This window comes from Quercus lobata, chromosome 12 (genome assembly GCF_001633185.2).
Source record: "Quercus lobata isolate SW786 chromosome 12, ValleyOak3.0 Primary Assembly, whole genome shotgun sequence".
Classification (NCBI taxonomy): domain Eukaryota; kingdom Viridiplantae; phylum Streptophyta; class Magnoliopsida; order Fagales; family Fagaceae; genus Quercus; species Quercus lobata.
The window spans coordinates 8,122,971-8,142,361 of NC_044915.1; the positions used below are offsets into that span (position 1 = coordinate 8,122,971).

The 19,391-nt window shown below is 33.0% G+C and overlaps 1 protein-coding gene, 1 long non-coding RNA gene and 1 pseudogene across 4 annotated transcripts; all 3 read right to left on the reverse strand.

Annotated features, from left to right (window-relative positions):
• Nucleotides 1-5,199: 5,199 nt before the first annotated feature.
• Nucleotides 5,200-8,296, reverse strand: LOC115972194 (annotated as a pseudogene).
• On the reverse strand, nucleotides 7,524-12,002 carry LOC115972195. 3 transcript variants are annotated; one of them, XM_031092400.1, is made up of 3 exons: nucleotides 11,859-12,002; nucleotides 11,216-11,315; nucleotides 7,524-8,307 (listed from the first exon to the last, which is right to left on the reverse strand). In XM_031092400.1, exons 1-3 carry the CDS (start codon nucleotides 11,985-11,987, stop codon nucleotides 8,240-8,242), a joined length of 297 nt encoding a protein of 98 aa, XP_030948260.1. In that variant the 5' UTR covers nucleotides 11,988-12,002; the 3' UTR covers nucleotides 7,524-8,239. The 3 variants fall into 3 exon arrangements, with proteins under 3 accessions (XP_030948260.1, XP_030948259.1, XP_030948261.1); XM_031092399.1 differs by having other exon boundaries at nucleotides 11,184-11,315; XM_031092401.1 differs by lacking the exon at nucleotides 7,524-8,307 and adding an exon at nucleotides 9,500-9,577 and having other exon boundaries at nucleotides 11,184-11,315.
• Nucleotides 12,003-12,135: 133 nt separating this feature from the next.
• On the reverse strand, nucleotides 12,136-17,064 carry LOC115972200. The gene is made up of 6 exons (XR_004087447.1): nucleotides 16,400-17,064; nucleotides 14,750-14,843; nucleotides 14,588-14,625; nucleotides 13,446-13,562; nucleotides 12,599-12,671; nucleotides 12,136-12,194 (listed from the first exon to the last, which is right to left on the reverse strand). It is a non-coding gene; the product is annotated as an uncharacterized LOC115972200 (long non-coding RNA).
• Between the last annotated feature and the right edge of the window lie 2,327 nt (nucleotides 17,065-19,391).

The following is a 19,391-nucleotide window of genomic DNA, read 5'->3' on the forward strand; positions in this document are numbered from 1 at the left end:
TGCCACGTCTGTAATATCCGTTTCTGATGTAACGACAGGGACTAAAATGGAAGCACTTTTCAGGAGAGGGACTAAAAGCGGTAAAAAAAAAACTTAGGGACTAAAACAGAAATCGGCTAAAAATGTAGGGACCAAAATGTATTTTTCGCCAAAAAAAATTATGTACATTTATTTTGCAAATGAGCCAAACTCAAACCTTATTTAAACTCGACTATTAAACAAATTGAGCTCGAACATACTAACGTTCTCGTGAACAAACTTGTGAGTGTGAGACATGATTTAAGTATATATAATATTATATGTTTACATATAAAAATATACTTATATAACGTTAAGATTGGATTGTGAATGTTTGTAAACAAGCTCATATGACAAGTTATTATTGAAATTTATTAATAGTATAAATAGTCCATTTTATATTAAAAACTACATATAATTTATAACATTAGAAGATTGGTGAATCTAGTTTTTATAAGTATAAACAAAAATCATTCTATCACTTAAATATATTGTGAACAAGCTTGAGCTCATTTGATAAGAAAATTGACCAAGCTTGAAAATATAATTTAGTTTGGTAATAAGTTAGAGCTCAGCTTGTGTTCAAAATAAAATAAATGAACAATCTTGAACTTGAATACTTCACTTGCCTTAGCTCGTTTACAACCTACATATCAAACATCAAGCTCTGAGCACTCCATTCTATTTATCATTTCCTACTTTGCTAATTGTACTGATGTTATTTTTTGCCTCTCTCTAACTCTTTTTGCTCCTTCAAAGTGATTAAATCACTTGTTCTTCCAGGGGTATTTATTATGTCTTCATTGCACAAGGCCTAGCCACGCTATGCTACTTCCCCTCATCTTGTTCACAATAGGTGCCAACCTCACTTTAAGTTTAAGCAGCAAAAATAATGTTTTTTTCCAACCAATGATTGGCACCTAATATAGTCTAATTGTAACTTTGAGGCCTTTGTCAACTAATGAAATGTGGAAATCCTAGCAATGTGCATAAATTCCATTACAACTATAAAACAAACGTCCCAAATTATGTGTCATGTTTGAGAAAGCACAAAATTTTAAGAACTTAATGCATTCACACATGATGTGTTTATGGTGGACTTCAAAAATTACATTTGTTGTAAAATAATATAAGAAAATGCATGTCACCAATTTGAATTAACTTCTCTTATGCATTTAAATTTATTTGACAGAGGATAACACATAAAAGTGATAATGTTAATACTTGGTTTTCTAAGATTTGGCACTTAATTTGGGACACACAAAAAACAGTCTATGACAAAGGGAGCAACATAAAGTATTAAACACCTAATAGTAAGAAAATGAAAATGCAAAAAATAGAGTTTATAACATGTCATATGCATTGTAGGTGCATAAAAATTTTTCTGCTGCTTTAAGAACTGAAATAATGGTAAATTCTGACTGAAGTTAACTTACTTCTTTTTAAGAGCAACATTTGAATCCAACTCTTTGATCTGCATAAAGTATGGACATCATTCAGTGCACTTGGAAAGCAAGATATAATTAACTAACACAAAACAAAAATTTTGGGAAAAATTATAATATCTAAGGCTGAATAGAAATAAAGATAACAACCAACCATTGACTTTTTTTCTCGTTCAGCATCCTGTTAGTGTCAGGATCATTTCTACTCTTCAAATCCTTGGCCTGTCTGTCGAACTCTTTGATATGCCTGAAATGACAAGACCAAATTATCTAATTGGGAACTTCAAAGCAGACAAAAAAGGAAAAGGAAAACACTTGTTATATATGCATCACTAGAACTCTCAAACCTGCATGGGATTCAACCCATGAGCTATCCTCCACCTCTTAAGGAAGGGAGGAGATGGAATTTGATACATGGAACTTTTGCAAAGGAAAAATGAAAAAACACACACACAAAGCACCAACAGCAGCATTCCTACATACCCATCGGTTTTTGAACCTACGACCTCATTTACCATCCCATACTTGTGGAAGGCAGAAGTGCCATTAGGCCCAATAGCCATTGGCTTAGACAAGGCATTATCTCCAATCGCTAGCTTTGTTTAGACAACTTTCAAGCGTCAATTAGTAAAGTAGGACCTGTTCTTTGGGTAGAAACTACACATCCAAGGAGAGAAACAGTTGCACATTTGAGGAGTTTTGAGAGACCTATTGATCAATTGAAGTCTTTGTCGCTCCATACCTTGTTCGATTGATCTCGGACATGGGGTTTTACTAATTGTACTTCATTGTTTAATTCCAACTTTCTCTTAGATCATCTGATTGATTTGCTTGTATTTTTCTGAGGTGCTTTATGTTCATCATTGTGAACATAGAGTAGCCTTTTCATGTTCAATAAAATTCTATACTTATCATAAAATGTTAATTATATCTAGATCTTGAAAATGTACAAGTCCATGAACATAGTATTTACTGATGTTTCACAGGATGTTCATGGTATGGGAATTGGAAATGACATTTCAAATCTCAAGAATGCAAAACCTCTTAGAACCTTCATTCTTATGATCTGGCAGTTTTATTTTTGCAATATAAAAAAAAAAAAAAAAATCAACGGTGAGAAATAGCCATCTAATTATAAGAAGATAAATATAACAACTGCAGTACTGAGCAGGAGATTTAAACAGAAGATTCAAGTTGAATTGGATTTTTCTCTTTTTTGGATAAGTTGTTTGAATGTATATGCCAAACCCTACACAATTGAATTATAGCTGATTGTGTTTGATATATGAGCATTAGTCCTTTTCATTTAGATGGTCAACTTTTTTGAAAACAAAATGAGAGCTGCCCTACCAACATTTGAGCAACTAAATAGCTAGAATGGGGTGTAGAACCAGAATCATGTCCTATATTACATCACAAAAATATTTATGTTCCAAAATCAATGTCTCACCGTGAGGGGCAATGAATCTATAGTTTGTACAACAAACATAAGCAATATTCAATAGCCCAATTTTATAATAGGCAAATTAAAATTAAAATTTTTTACTGCAAACAACTCTTAATGAATATGACAAACTAACATGAAAAAAGTTTATGTATGGTATGCGACAACAACCCCATTACACAAGCACACTATGCTTCAAGATTGGATCATTATCACCATGTCATCATCACAAAAGAGATGGACCACTTTCTAGGTGATTCCATATGGTATATCCAAGGCACAAAGCACATATCTTGATGAGTTCTAGCTATCCAATTTTCACAAAAGTGAAACCAATCTATGGTCCCAAATCTTATCATTTCACACACAAACAAACCATTTAATCACCATATTCTTCTGTAAAAGTATAATAAATAAATATCCTCATACTCCCCCCAGTGATCCAAAAAACTTTTACCTCATATAATCATTAACACATTTATTCAGAGGCCCAGAATCATGTCCCTCAAAACACATTTAATCATTAACACATTTATTCCTTCCCAAACACAAACAACCCATCCTAGACTCTAATTCGTAGCACGCACGCAAAACACACCACTTCATTTAACAAGCTACTTCGTGGGTTCGTATTGGAAATTTTCAATGCTGTTTATGAATATCATATACAAGAGCCTATGAACAAGAATTATATAACCAAACCGGGAGAAAGAGAAAGGGTCCATTGTGAAATACCTCTTACACTCGCGCACATGTTTTCAGTGAGCTCTTCCAACTGCCTACTCTACCTATTGGAGTGCTTAACCTTCTCCAACTTCTGAAACCCATTTCTGTGGCATCACATTACACCGCAAAATAATCATACTTTGCTATAAATACCACACACAAGAATTGAATCCAACACTTTTTTTCCCTCTTATTCTCTTTTCTTGTTTCACTTCTGAGTTCTCTAGTTTATCTTTGCATGACTAGTTTTTGGATTCCTGGACTTGATTTGACATTCCAAAGTTACTAATGGTACAATAACAGTTGTAATTTCGTAATTTGCACTAGCCCAACCCAGGACTTGGTGAAATGTGGGCCCAATTTGCTCAACATTTTTTTTTTTTTTTTTTTTTTTTTGGGGAGAGGGATTTGAATTGGAGCAATGTTAGAAACACACGTTTTGATTTAATGTGTCACCAGAATTATTATTTAAATTACAAATCAGTCCCCAGGATAATTTATCATGGTCTAGTTACTAACACTATTATCAATCAGATTGTATTATTATTTTCATGTCTTTCTAATTTTTTTCCCTCAGGTTCTCTACCTGTTGAAAATAAGCCGAGCTGTACATATGTAGCTCATGTTTGATTTGAGGAAAAAAAATTCTTGTTTATATTTAGTAATTTAACAAACAAAGTCAATTGAAGATAATTCTAGTCTTATCTTTTCGCAAAAATTTTTTTTTTTTTTTTTGAAAAATTACACTTTATCCCTTAAATACTCAGTGCAAAGTATTTCATGAGTAATAATTTAGGTGGTAAATGTGCACTCTCATAGTTTAGAGGTAAGTGTTACACAAGAAATAATTTAGGAGGGCAAGTGTGTATTTTTATAGTTTAGAAAGGTAAGTGTAAAAATAAGTATAGTTTAGGAAAATAAAATGTAATTTTCTTTTTCTTTTTTTTTGTTTTTTTGGACTTTTTAATTTTCACTAAGTATTTACGCTAGCAACCATGTGCTTTTGTTATAAATCCGCCAACTTCTCTCTCTCTCTCTCTCTCTCTCTCTCTCTCTCTCTCTCTCTCTCTCTCTCTCTCTCTCTCTCTCTATATATATATATATATATATATATATATATATATATGAAGAAGACAAAATATTGAATATCATGGTTCATGGAACCTTTTTTTTAAGAACTAAACATCATGGAATTAATAGTGTATAAGATCTGCCAAAAGCCTTGTAATTCAATAGTTTACTCTCCTTTATGAGAAGAACTATGATTCGAATTCCTCCTCCCATTATTATAAGTCAAACCATGAAATTATAAATAAATAAATAAAAGTGTTGATTATTACACATTAGTGCATAAATAAAAGTGTTGATTATTACACATTAGTGCATACAAAGTGTGTATGCCACATAATGTGAAATCATGTTTTGAAAACATGATTTCAAAATTATAATTGAAATCCTATTTTGAAAACATGATTTCCAAGTTTGCATGTATAGATATGTTTAACTAGTGGCAATAAAAAATAGAGCATATGATATTGCAAAATAAACAGTAATTATAAAAAAAAATTAAATAAATTATGAAGTGCAGATCAAATATCTTACAAGTGTAGCAAATACAAGGTGTGAACCAACACAATCTACACATTTTTTTAGTTTCCCTCAAATAGGAATGATTGGTTCAGTCGGAGAATAAATAATCATACAGACCACTTCCAAATTCCAATTGAAGCTAATGAATCCCAGCAGTAGTTTGAGAGACGACCATTTGGTAAAGTCTGACCATTCTGAAGAAAAATTACAAGAAAGAAATCCATGCTCAACTAGTCAACTAGACCAGCTCTATAAAACAGGTGCCACCAGCAGCATCACAAACTAAGCCGATATTCCATTCAATCAGATGGCAAATCATCATCACAATCCATTAGATGATCCTTTTAGAAATTTTTAACTAGCACTCCAAAGTAATTCCTGAGTCATTGCTGGTGGGGCTAATCCTGGAATATCCCTGATGTCCTTGTTGTTTGGGTTCACGAGCTGAGACAGAAAAAAAAAATTCATGAAAATAATCATTTAAGCAAATTCAAAGAAATGGGCATTGCAGTGTTATACCGCCAGCTGTTTCACAAGTTAATGGCTTTTGACAATCACATGAGATTGCAAAGAATGGAATGTTCTTGGTGATTAAGACACCACCTCAATATACAAGGTTTAAGACATGTTGAAATGAATAATATAGAAGCTCTAGAAGGGTTTCCATCTAAAGATGACATCTAGAGGCCTTGAAATTGATACTTTTCTGGACAATACAGTTATGAAAACAACCAAGCGATTCATCCTTGAACTCAAACTTATGTGCAGCTTAAGCAGTCGAGTTCCAAAAATAATCTGAAAGTCCCAACTTTTTTTTTTTTCTTTTTCTTTTTTTATTTATTTATAAATTTGTCTAAATTTTACTTGTTTTGAAATGAAACTGATCTCCACTAATTTTATGATCCAAGTCTACCCATCAAACTATATTCAACTGATATAAAATTTTTTTTAAAAAAAAATTCAAATTATTGTTTCCTTCAACATATGCGGTGGACAAGCATTCTGAAAAGGAATTGAACTTCTCCTAAATAGACATCAAGTTGCAATCTGTGCATTGCCAATGAACATGAAAATCTGACAACAATTAGAATAACTCTTCTACACCCTCATGCACTGTGTTTGTCTGCCTTTTCTTTTTTTAGTGAAATTGTTATTATTTTTAAAAGAAAAGGATATACTGAATTAGATTCTTTTACATTTTTTTGAGCAAGCAAAAAATGACATAGATTCACTACGATTAACTACACCATTTGACATTATAAAAGTATCTTCCTGCACAGCTTTTAGGCCAATAAGGGTTAACCAAACAAGATCAACCCGAGATCAGCTTGCTTATAAAAGGCCCAATTGAAGCATAAAAACAGGTTAGGCAATAATATACATTTATACACATTTAAAAATAATATGCTTGTGTGCCTCCACAGCCAGAAAAAGGAGAAGGGGGGGCGGGGGGGGAGGCCTAGTATTCATAATAATCAAGCTACATCTATATAATAAAGGGTTGTCATGGATTTTATTCCAATTTGTTATCAGGTAGCACACGCAGAATCAAATATTTAGAAAATAAAGTGTTGTTAATGGCAAAGAAAATGAAAGATAATTATATTACCTTAACAATAATGATGGCTATGACTTCAGGAAGAGTAATGCCATAATACACCCATCCGTGGCAACCTAATGAATAAATGAGGTAAGTAAAATTAGTAACAACTAGTGTTTAATATATGACAAGAACAGGAAGAAGACACTTTTAGAGATTGACCTGCGTACCAAGTTCCTTCACAAGTTGAGAAGCTTTCTTGATTGAGAAATGGATAGAGTCCAGCTCATTAACAACCTGGCTCATTTGTTCACTCTAAACATAAATATAATAGACTTCCTTAGTTTCCATGGCATTGAAAATTTATGAAAGACTTTTTATAACGAAACAAAAGAAATACTGTAGGGGAGAGCAAGAGAGAGAGAAGGGAAAGTGAAATTTGATGACTAAAAATCTGCCATGAAATCCATTTTTTTAAAGCTGACAAATTACACACCTGAGCCTTGAGTGCTACTGCAGTCTCTGTTCCAACATTGGTGGTGTCTTGAACAGTCTACCACAAACCAGGAAACAATGATCATGCTTCAAAATAGCCTATGAAATGTATACCTTTTAACTCACCAAAATAAAATTAAAAACTAATTTCTCAACAACATGATTGTCAGAGATAATCCAACCTTTTTTGACCTCTCAATGGCTTGATCAGTCTTGTCCATCATCGTTTTCACTATCTATTAGCGGTTGATTTGTCATGGCCGCAAACATATAGCCACTGCCTTAGCATTAAAAATACTTCATAATTTTTTGATAGGTAATTAAGAAACATATTTGAAAAACATTTAACAACAATGTACTTGAAGTAACATATAATGATATGAAATATATCAAACATGGCATGATTCCAGATTAAATTAAAAAGTATGCATTGGTACTTTAGACGCAGCATTTTACAATTTCGGAACCATCAAAGAGGTAGATGACATGCAATGCTACTGTGACACTGATTTCACGATGCCAATGAGACAGTGGCCTTTTCATATTATCATTTCTATCTTAACTTTTTATGTGTGATTGTGCACTCACTACATTGCATAGAAAGAATTCTCAAATTTTTTTTTTAAAAAAAAAAAACTATAAAATCATCAATATATTGTCCACAAAGATTAAAGCCATCAAATTGGCCAAGTTCTTAGGGTTTTGAATAGTTACTTGCACCAACAGACAGCAGCCATCCATGGTTACTTCATCTGTAATAAGCATTAGATCAAACTCAATAGCTAAAGTAGCTACCCAAACCAACCTCACTGTTATGTATATGAATCTGGCATCTTTTCATTACGACAAAAATGCATGATCCATAGGGTTGTATGACAATTTAAACCCATAATTAACTCTAATTTTAGCATGTAAGGCTGACAAGAGTAGTAGACACATCAGTGAAAACTAGCACATTGGTGAAAAAGATGTACCAAGACATTATCTATATCCTTTGGTGCCCCCATCAAAGAGATCAATTCTCTTGTTTTCAAAGATTTGATGCATTGCTGTATCCACAACAAATTGAAAGTAAATCCAAAGAAAAGAAAAAGAAGCATTTGAGTAATTATTCAGTGATGCAAAAGATTTGAAAACAAAAGAAATGATATCATGACACATGTGAACTCAATGAGTTTCAGATGAATGTCATACAAAAATATGAGTTTTTTTTAATAACTTCTAAATAAATATATGATCACTTTACAATTATCAACATTTTTTAGATTAGGAAACATTGACCAGAAGACAATCCAATATCTTGACTAATACAATAAATACCCAACTGAACATAATTAAGCCAAACATTGGTCCCAACTGATTGGGGCCAACTCCATTAATCCTTAATTGTAGAAGGTTGGCACATGTATCTTTTTTCTCCATCCCACAATATCATTTCTAACTTTAAGCGCTCTAATCTATTTATCATTTCCTTTTTTTGCTATTTGTACTGACGTTATTTTTGCATCTTTGTAATCCTTTTTGCTCCTTCAACATGATCAAATCACTCTTTCTTATCGATGCAATTATTACATCTTCATTGCACAAGGCCTAGCCTCACTTGAAACAGCAAAAACAATGTTTTTTTCAACCAATGACTGGCACCTTATATCATCTAACTGTAACTTTGAGGCTTTTGTCAACTAATAAACTGAGTGGCTAGCAATCTGTATGGATTCCATTATGATTTATGACTATAAAACCAACATCCCAAATTATGTGTCACATTTGATAAAGCGCAAAGTTAATTTAAGACAATGCATTGACATCACCAATTTGAATTGGCTTCTCTTACACATTTAAATTTATTTGATAGAAGGTAATACGGAAAACTGATAATTTTAATGCTTGGTTTTCTATGATTTGGACTCAATAATGGGACACACAAAAAATAGTTCATGACAAAGGGGGCAACATAAAGCATTAAAAAACTAATAGTAAGAAAATAACAATGCTAAAAATAGAGTTTATGACATGTCAAATGCATTGCAGGTGCATAAAATTATCTCTGCTGCTTTAAGAACTGAAATAATGGTAAATTCTGATTGATGTTAACTTATTGCTTTTTAAGAGCAACATATGAATTCAACTCTTTGATCTGCATTGAGTATGAACATCATTTAGTGCATTTGGAATGCTAGATTTATAATATCTAAGGCTAAATAGAAATAAAGATAACAACATGCAATTTACTGTTTTTTATCATTCAGCATCTTGTTAGCGTCTGGATCATTTCTACTCTCCAAATCCTTGGCTTGTCTATCAAACTCTTTGATAAGCCTGTAAAGCAAGAAAAAATTATCTTTCTGACTAGGAAAACAAAAACTAACAAAAGAAGGAAAAGGAATGCACTTGTTTTATATGGGTAACTAGAACTCACACACCTGCATGGGATTCAACCCATAAGCTATCCTCCACCTCTTATTTAGGTAGGGAGGAGATGGCATTTGATCCAAGGACCATTTGCAAAAGGAAAATGAAAACACACACACAAATCAGAAGCAGCAGCATTGTATAAGACTATTTTCTAATAATTTTTTGCTAAGCAATTAACCCACATACCCATCAATGTTGAACCTGCAACCTCATCCACCATCCCATTCTTGTGGGAGGTGGAAGTGACATTAAGCCCAACAGCCATTGGCTAATACAAGACTAATCTCAAATCACCAACTTTGTTGAGTCACAACTTTCAAGCATCAATTAGTAAAGTAAAACCTGTTCTTTGGGCAGAAACTAAACATCCAAGGTTATAGACAAATTTTAATTATATCTAGATCTTAACACTGCATAAGTCCTTAACCTAATTATTTACTGAGTTTTACAGGATGTTCATGATATGAGAATTGGAAATAGATTAAAGGGGGTGTAGATCCAGAATCTATGTCCTATTTTACAATATAAAACATATATGTATAAGACTCAACGTCTCACTGTGAGCAACAGTGAATCTTTAGTTGATACAACAAATATAAGCAATATGCAATAGCTCACCTTTTAACAAGGCCTATTCAGACTTAAAATCATATATTGCAAACATTTAAACTCTATTGAATTACAAGACTCATGAGTCATGACATGTGTTTGTATTTATTACTTTAAATTTTGAGTCAGGATCAATGTTTTATTGTTTTTAGTAATATATTTTAAACTTCACTTAAATTTGTTGTAAATTCAGGCTAAGAAATAAAATACAATGTGGGACAGCTGATCTATGTTCTGCAGGGTAGTTCACGTTTTGGATGTTGGTTGTGGGGTTGCTAGTTTCTGCATTCCATCCCCTGGCAAATATAAACATGTGTCCTTTGCACCAAAAGATGATACGATGAAAATCCAAAGGAAGTGTTGGTGCATACTGAATACAGTATATTCATTGTACAAATTAAAATACAATCCCATTGAAAAATTATAATATTTTGGGATAATATTACCTCCTCTCACGTGAATAGTATAAATATTGAATAGTTTTCCATTTATTAACTTCTCATTCTTTGATTACCAAACAGAAATTTTTTTTAAAAAAAATTGCAAACTTCAATTCACTTTTTCATTACTTTTCTTTTTCTAACTTCAATTAGGTGTGCAAATCATAGAGCAAAATCAACAACTGAACCAAGCTAGGTCTTTTTGTAAATTTCTTCGTCATGAATCACAGACCCAAATGCCGGTAAGGAAAAAAGAAAACATTATTGTATACATTGTACTGCAACAAGAATTACAACAAACCGTTACAGAGGGAAAGAAAATCTCAATATGAATTTGTATATTAGAAGTTTAACAGAGCACTACATATGATTAGCCAAAAAAACAAAAACAGAGCATTACATATGCAGCACACAAAAAAGAAAAGTGATATATAAGGGTAGGAAGAAAGTTTATAACTCACAGGTAAAAGAAGAAAAGAAAAAAATTCCTCACATATGATTAGCCATAATTCAATCATCTGAGTCTTTGAATCTTGGTTCCTCCCCATCATCCTCATCATGGCTTCGCTTATTTTGATTGGGATCTTCAAACCCTAGATTTCATCACCAACCCTAGATTTCATCACCAACAGAAGAAAGTGTCATCATACTCCATTTTACCTCAATTGGGATCTTCAATGTCATGCTTGTATAATACACGAAACCCAATTTTCTCAACCTCCAAGTCCCGGGCAGCTATATTTGAAGCTCAACTTGATGGAATCCCTTATCATCAATAGAGCAGCCAAGAGTTTCCAGAAGGCAGAAATCGTAATTGGACATACAGTGCAGCCAAAGGTGATGTGATTCAACTTTACCATATCCGGTTGAACAAAAATACTCAAAAGTTTCGCAGCTCGCTGCTCCACTCGATTGGCATCCATCCACTTTAATCAAATGAACTATAATCTGATAGTCAATTTTATGAGGCTAGCTGGGTACCAAAACAATGCACAAAAAAATTCCCCTCCACTCATCACACCCAGACCCAGGCAATTGTTCTTCACTTTTTTTATTTTATAGTTTGAAGTGAAACAAGTAACAACTAATAATCAATATATGACAAGAACAGGAAGAAGATACTTTCAGAGATTGACCTGCCCACCAAGTTCCATCACAAGTTGAGAAGCTTTCTTGATCGAAAAATGGTTATAGTCCAGCTCATTAACAACCTGATTCATTTGTTCAGTGTAAACATAAATATAATTTATTTCTTTAGTTTCCATGGCATTGAAAATTTATGAAAGATTAAACAAAACAAGAGAAAAACTGTAGGGGAGAGAGAGAGAGTGAGAGAGAGAGAGGGAGAGTTAAATTCAATATGAAAAATTGAACTGCCATGAAGTCCCTTTTTTTAAAGCAGACAAATTACACACCTGAGCCTTGAGTGCTGCTGCAGTCTCTGTTCCAACATTGATGATGTCTTGAACAGTCTACCACAAACAAGGAGATACCGAATTTATATTTCTTTTGTGATGATTCCATACTTTTTTGAACAGTAAAAAAACTGATTTTAAGTTTTCTTACTCTTTGGGGAAGGATATGAGTTAGCTAGAAACATTTCATAATTTGTTCAGGTCTTGATGTAAACTAGTTCAAGTGATGTTCAAGGTAGAGCTAAACAGACTAGTATGTTTCAGAAATACAAGATACAATTCCACATCTGTGTAACCTTCTACAAGGAAATAGAGAAGAAAGAGAGGAAACAAGGAAATAGAGAAGAATGAGAGGAAACATTGATCACACTTCAAAATAGCCTATGACACTTACAACTTTTCAACTCACCAAAATAAATAAACTAATTTCCAAATAAAAAGATAATCAGAGATAATCCAACCTTTTTTGACCTCTCAATGGCTTGATCAGTCTCATCCAGTTTCCACTATCTATTTACTGTTGATTTGTCATGGCTGCAAATGTATAGCCACTGCCTTAGCATTAAATATACTTCATACTTCATAATTGGGAAATGTTTAACATATAAAGTACTTCAAGTACATATATTGAAACAGAATTTATCAAACACAAAGCATGATTCCAGATTAAACACAAAGGTATGCATTGGTTACTTTAGAAGCAGCAATTTACAATTTCTGAACCATCGAAAAGGTAGACGACACACAATACTACTGTGACACTGATTTTACGATGCCAGCTTTTTCATATTATCATTTCTATCTTAACTTTTCATGCATGTGTTTGTACACTCACTACATTGCATACAAAGAATTCTCAAAAATAAAAAGCTATAAAATCATCAATATATTGTCCAAAAAGATTAAAGCCATCAAATTGGCCAAGTACTTGGGGTTTTAAATAGTTACTTGCACCAACAAATAGCAGCCATCCACGGTAACTTCATCTGTAATATGCATTACATCAAACACAACCACTAAAGTAGCTAACAAAACCAACTTCACTATGAGGCACATGAATCTGGCATCTTTTCATTTGATACAGAAACTATTATAACTATTTCTATAAGACAAAATTCCAGGACAAATCCACAACCAAATACAAATGTGTTTATCAGGTTTCCAAGCATTACAACAAAAATGCATGAGCCATAGGGTTGTATGACCATTTAAACCCAAAATTAACCCTTATTTTAGCATGAAAGGTAGCCAAGAGTAGTAGACACATCAGTGAAAACTAGCACATTGGTGAACAAGATGTACACTTACTCAATGCTAGCAAGCCATTATCTTCCCCATATCCTTCGGTGACCCATCAAAGGGGTCAATTCTCTTGTTTTCAAGATTTGATGCATATTTGTATCCACAACAAATTGAAAATAAATCCTAAGAAAAGAATTAGAAGCATTCAAATAATTATTCAGCGATGCAAAAGATTTGAAAACAAAAGAAATGATATCACTACACACATGAACCAATGAGTTTCGGATGAATGTCATACAAAACTATCATTTTTTTGTGAGCTGCCAGACAATTATCAACATTTTTCAGATTATGCAATATTGACCAGAAGATAATCCAATATCTTGACTCATCCAATAAATACCCAACTCAACATAAATAAGCCAAGCATTGGTCCCAATCAATTGGGGCTCCATCAATCCTTCATTGTAGAAGGTCAGCATATGTATCTTATTCCTCCATCCCACGGTCCCACCATATCAAATCTAACTTCAAGTGATCCAATCTATTTATAATTTCCTTTTTAGCTAATTGTACTATGTCATTTTTGCCTCTCTCTAATCACTCTTTCTTACCGATGCATTTATTACATCTTCATTGCACAAGGCCTAGCCAATTTATGCTGCTTCCCTCATCTTGTTCACAATAGGTGCCACCCTAACTTTAAACAGCAAAAGTAATGTCTTTTTCAACCAATGATTGGAACCTTGTATCATTTAATTGTAACTTTGAGGCATTTGTCAACTAATGAACTGTAGAGAGGCTAGCAATGTGTATAGATTCCATTATAATTTATGACTATAAAACTAATGTCCCAAATTATGTTTCACATTTGAGAAAGAGCTAAATTTAAGAAACTTTAATGCTATATATATAGTGGATTTAAAAAATAACCTTGGTTGTAAAACAATATAAGAAAAAATGTATGTCACCAATTTGAATTGGCTTCTCTTATGCATTTAAATTTATTTGATAGAGGGTAATGCGGAAAACTGGTAATTTTAATGCTTGGTTTTCTAAGATTTGGCACTCAATTTGGGACACAAAATGTTTTGGGACAAAGGGTGAAACATGAAGCATTAACATGTCAGATGCATTGTAGTGCATAAAATTATCTCTGCTGCTTTAAGAACTGAAATAATGGTAATTTCTGACTGATGTTAACTTACTGCTTTTGAAGAACAACGTATGAATTCAACTATTTGATCTGCATAGAGTATGAAAATCATTCAGTGCATTTGGCAAGCTTTGATCAACTGACACAAAACTAAAATTTTGGCAAAAATTTATAAAATATCTAAGGCTAAATAGAAATAAAGATAACTACACACCATTGACTGTTTTTTCTCATTCAGCATCTTGTTAGTGTCTGGATCATTTCTACTCTCCAAATCCTTGGCTTGTCTGTCGAACTCTTTGGTAAGCCTGAAAAGGCAAGAAAAAATTAGCTTTCTGACTGGGAAAATAAAAACTAACAAAAAAGGGAAGGGAAAACACTTGTTTTGTATGGGTAACTAGAACTCACACACTTGCATTGGATTTAACCCTTGAGTTATCCACCACCTCTTATTTAGGTAGGGAGGAGATGGCATTTGATCCAAGGACCATTTGCAAAAGGAAAATGAAAACACACACACACAAATCACTAAGAGTAGCAGCAGCAGCATTGTATAAGATTTACTTACTATTTTACTTAAAAAAAAAAAAAAGCATCATATAAGACTATTTTTTGCTAAGCAATTAACCCACATACCCATCGATGTTTGAACCTGTGACATCACCCACCATCCCATACATGTGGGAGGTGGAAGTGCCATTAAAAGCCCCACAGCCATTGGCTAATACCAGACTTATCTCAGATCACCAGCTTTGTTAAGTCACAACTTTCAAGCATCAATTATTAAAGTAAAACCTGTTCTTTGGGCAGAAATTAAACTTCCAACGTTATATGCAAATTTTAATGATATCTAGATCTTAACACTGCATAAGTCCTTAAGCATATTATTTACTGAGTTTTACAGGATTTTCGTGGTATGGGAATTGGAAATAGATTAAAGGGGGTGTAGATCCAGAATCTATGTCCTATATTATAATATAAAACATCTATGTATAATACTCAATGCACACTTCAAACATTTAAACTGTACTGAATTACAAGACTCATGAGTCATGACATGTGTTTGTATTTATTACTTTTGAATTTTGAGTCAGGATCAATGTTGTGTTGTTTTTAGTAATATATTTTAAACTTTACTTAATTTTGTTGGAAATTCAGGTAAAGGAATACAACTACCAGTGAGACTGGATTACGTTCTGCAAGGTAGTTCATGTTTTGGATGTCAGTTGTGTGGGTTGCCAGTTTCTGCATCCTATCCCCTCAGATACACAAACACATGTCCTGTGCACCAAAAGATGATATGATCAAAATTCAAAGGAAGTGCTGGTGCAAACTAAATACAGCATATTCATCATTATGCAAATTATAACACAATTCCATTGAAAATTTATAATATTTTGGGATTATATTACCTCCTCTCACATGAATGATATATTCTACTATAAACTTTATTAAGACTCGTCTTGAAATGTTGAATTGGTTATCCATTATTTGACTTCTCATTCTTTGATTACCAAACAGAAAAAAGTTTTGCGAACTTCAATTCACTTTTTCATTGCTTTTCATTTTCTAACTTCAATTAAATGTATGTGTGCAATTCATAGAGCAAAATCAAACTTCTGAACCGAGCTAGTTGTCTTTTTGAAATCTAAATATGCATTTGTATATTAGTAGAAGTTTAACAGAGCATTTCACATGCTTAGCCAAAAAAAAAAAACAGAGCATTACATATTTCAGTGAATTAATCAACAATAAGAGTAATTTGACAGTAAATTTAATTGCTTTGACCAATTTGACATCTGGGTGCCAAAAGAAAGAAAAAACAACTAGATTTATAAAGGTAGGAGGAAAGATGATAACTCACAGGCAAAAGAAGAGAGACAAAAAAAATATCTTTGACTGGATTCCTCACAATCAGCCATAAATCGATTACCCGAGTCTTTGAATCGCGGTTCTTCCCCATCATCCTCATCATGGCTTCGCTTATTTTGATTAGGATCTTTGCTTATTTTATACCACACCAAACCCAATTTTCTCCACCTCCAAGCCCTGGCTAGCTATTCTAAGCTCAACTTGATGGAATCTCTTCTCATCAACTGAGCAGCCAAGAGTTTTGGAAGACATACTGTACAGCCAAATGTGATGCGATTCAACTTTACCATATTCTTGGGCACGGGCATTAAAGCAAGTTCCGCGCCAAAACCGATTTCCGAGGAGCGCTTTCTCACTCATTTGGCATCCATCCACTTTAATCGAATCGACTTCAATCTCATTGATTGAGTACTGACAATGCTCGCTGGGTAAAAAAAGAACGCACAAAACAATTCCCCTCCACTCATCACACCCAAACCCAGGCCCATAGCCAGGCAATTGTATCTTCACTTTTTTTTTTTTTTTTTTTTTTAAAGGTTTAGAATGGAGTGTGAAGCAAGATGGACGAGTGACAACGTAACTACCACATATGTTCACCTTTTCAAACCATTTCGGAATTTCCCTTCCAGGAATTATATAATATAATCCCTCCATTAGTTCACCACTCGGTCCCTGAAACATACAGACAGCGATCTTGGTGTAAATAAATATATAAAGGGTCAACTACAAAGTTCATATGTTAATTTGGTCCATTAGTTTACCACCACATCATTTTTTTTTTTTTTTAATCCAAATTAAAGGGGCGTTTAATAAGGCAAAATTTGCTAAATAGTAGCTTTTTAGGAAAAATTTTGTTACATAGCATACGGATGAAACATTTTAGTAAGTTGGACTGTTTTTGGAACTCGAGTTTAACAAACTCGATTTCCAACTCATTCCCTCTTTAAATGAAGTCTAAAAAAAAAGGGTGGAACTCGAGTCTAAGAAATTCGAGTTCCATTTATACAAAACTCAAGTTTCCTAAACTCGAGTTCCGTGGGAAAAATCTTGGAACTCGAGTTTCAAAGACTCGAGTTAAAAAAAAAACAATCTAACTAACTAAAATGTTTTCTCCACATGCTTTTTTGCTAATATTTTTCCAAAAAGATAATTTTCTGAAAATTTTTTCCGTTTAGTAATGTTATTTTAGTAATATTGTTTAAGTGTTGTGAAAATACGTGTAAGTGAAAAAATGTTATAAAAATACGTGTTATATTATTTAAACAGCAAAAACCATTATTCAAATAACATTACCAAATAGGCCAAAAGTGTTGTCGTGTGAGTCTAAAATCCCTAAACTCTGTCAACGTTTCCAGCCATTCTACATAAATTACAACATTGGATCCAAACTAACTAATTGTCATTAAAGCTCAAGTTACAATATGTATTACATTATTTAAAAAAAAAATTAAAATAAAAATAAAAACTTTACATCAACCCACCACTTGAAATCGTCTTATGCTAAGGATATCAAATCATCGCAACCAATCCCTATTTCACTATTTGGTTGCCAAGAAAATACCCAAACAATAACAACAACAATCCAATCAAAATAACAACATCCACTCATCTAATCCAAATGCAAAAACCCATTAAAAAAAAAAATCAAACTAAGTGAACAAACACAACACAAAACAGAAAATCCATAATTTTCTTTCCTTTTCCTTGATTTTCTCGGCAACCAAACAGGCCCATAAGCACCATAAGAATCAATGAAAAAAAAAGGATTATAAAGAGATGGGTTTTGGGGAGGCCAACGCAGATGAGGTTTTTGGATTTGGATCTTTGTAGAGGCGATTAGTAGAGACATCCCTTGCATGACTTTCCTTTGCATTCTTTGTTATTGTTCTTCTTGTTAGAGTTAGGATTCTGATTTTGGAATCTTCCTTCTCTGTCAAGAAATTATACAGTCCTCTAGTAGACCATGTCACTTATCCACCATTCCACTAAAAGACTCTTATTTGTTTAAAATTGCTGGATCAGTAATCAATTTCTATTTAAAAAAAATTTCTAACTCAATAATTTTAAACAGGTGGGAGTCTTTTAATGGAACGATGGACCATGTTACTTGTGCACCATAAGGACCTTATAATTTCTCCTTTTGTGTCTTCTTTGTCCTTCACCATTATTTACTACTCTACAAAATCTGAACTACTTTCCTCTATCTCTAATGTCAACACCAGACTCAAACATTTAATTTTTTTTTTTTTTAATAATCTGACACAATGGTACAATTAGAAGTTGACGTAACATGAAAATAATTTTTTATTATTCCATTTTACAGATCAACTTTTTCCATCGAAGAAAAAATTATAAATACTAAATTGACGTGACACTAAAAAGGTTAGAGACAAAATTGACAAAATTGAAAGGTTAAAGACCGACTTGACATATAGTATAAAGATTAAGAACCAACCTTGTAATTTACCCATATGTAAATAACCCAACACACACAAACAGAGACAGAGATAGATACCTGAAGAATATTAGGTAATTTCCCAAATATGTGATATTTAGAAAACACAGAGAGGTACCTGAAACATGTTACTGAAGCTTTGAATATTGTAAGTCAATTTGAAGCAGTTGAAACACTCCAAACATAAGGAATCATTTTGTGGTTCTGGCAATCTCTCCAATGAGGTACAATTGTGTAAACCTATAGAATGAACTTTTGACGGAATATTTGGTAATGATTGAAGCCTTTTGCAACCACTTGAGGATTGTTAGGCTAGAGAGTTGAGAGATGCTTCCAGGAAGGGAAACAAAATCATTTCCACTTTGATCTAACTCTTTTAAAGAGGATAAGCAGTCAATATCTCTGGGAATTGCCGAAAGATTACAGCCACTTAGATCAAACTTCTTAATAGGCATACATGGTAAGTTACGCAATAACACGCCCACAAGATCATCACTTGTTGGCATAGAATCAAATGAAGATGATGACA

Bases quoted from the DNA above. Each gene is read 5' to 3' on its own strand.
- LOC115972195 (XM_031092399.1), bottom strand. From the start codon at position 11,987: ATGGAAACTAAAGAAATAAATTATATTTATGTTTACACTGAACAAATG. The intron at 11,316-11,858 runs GTCAATCTCTGA...GATGAAATCTAG, and splicing joins TGATGGAACTTGGTGGGCAG to GGTTTGAAGATCCCAATCAA. The intron at 8,308-11,183 runs GTGAGTTATAAA...TTGTGGATACAG, and splicing joins TTTCTTTTCTTCTTTTACCT to CAATGCATCAAATCTTTGAA.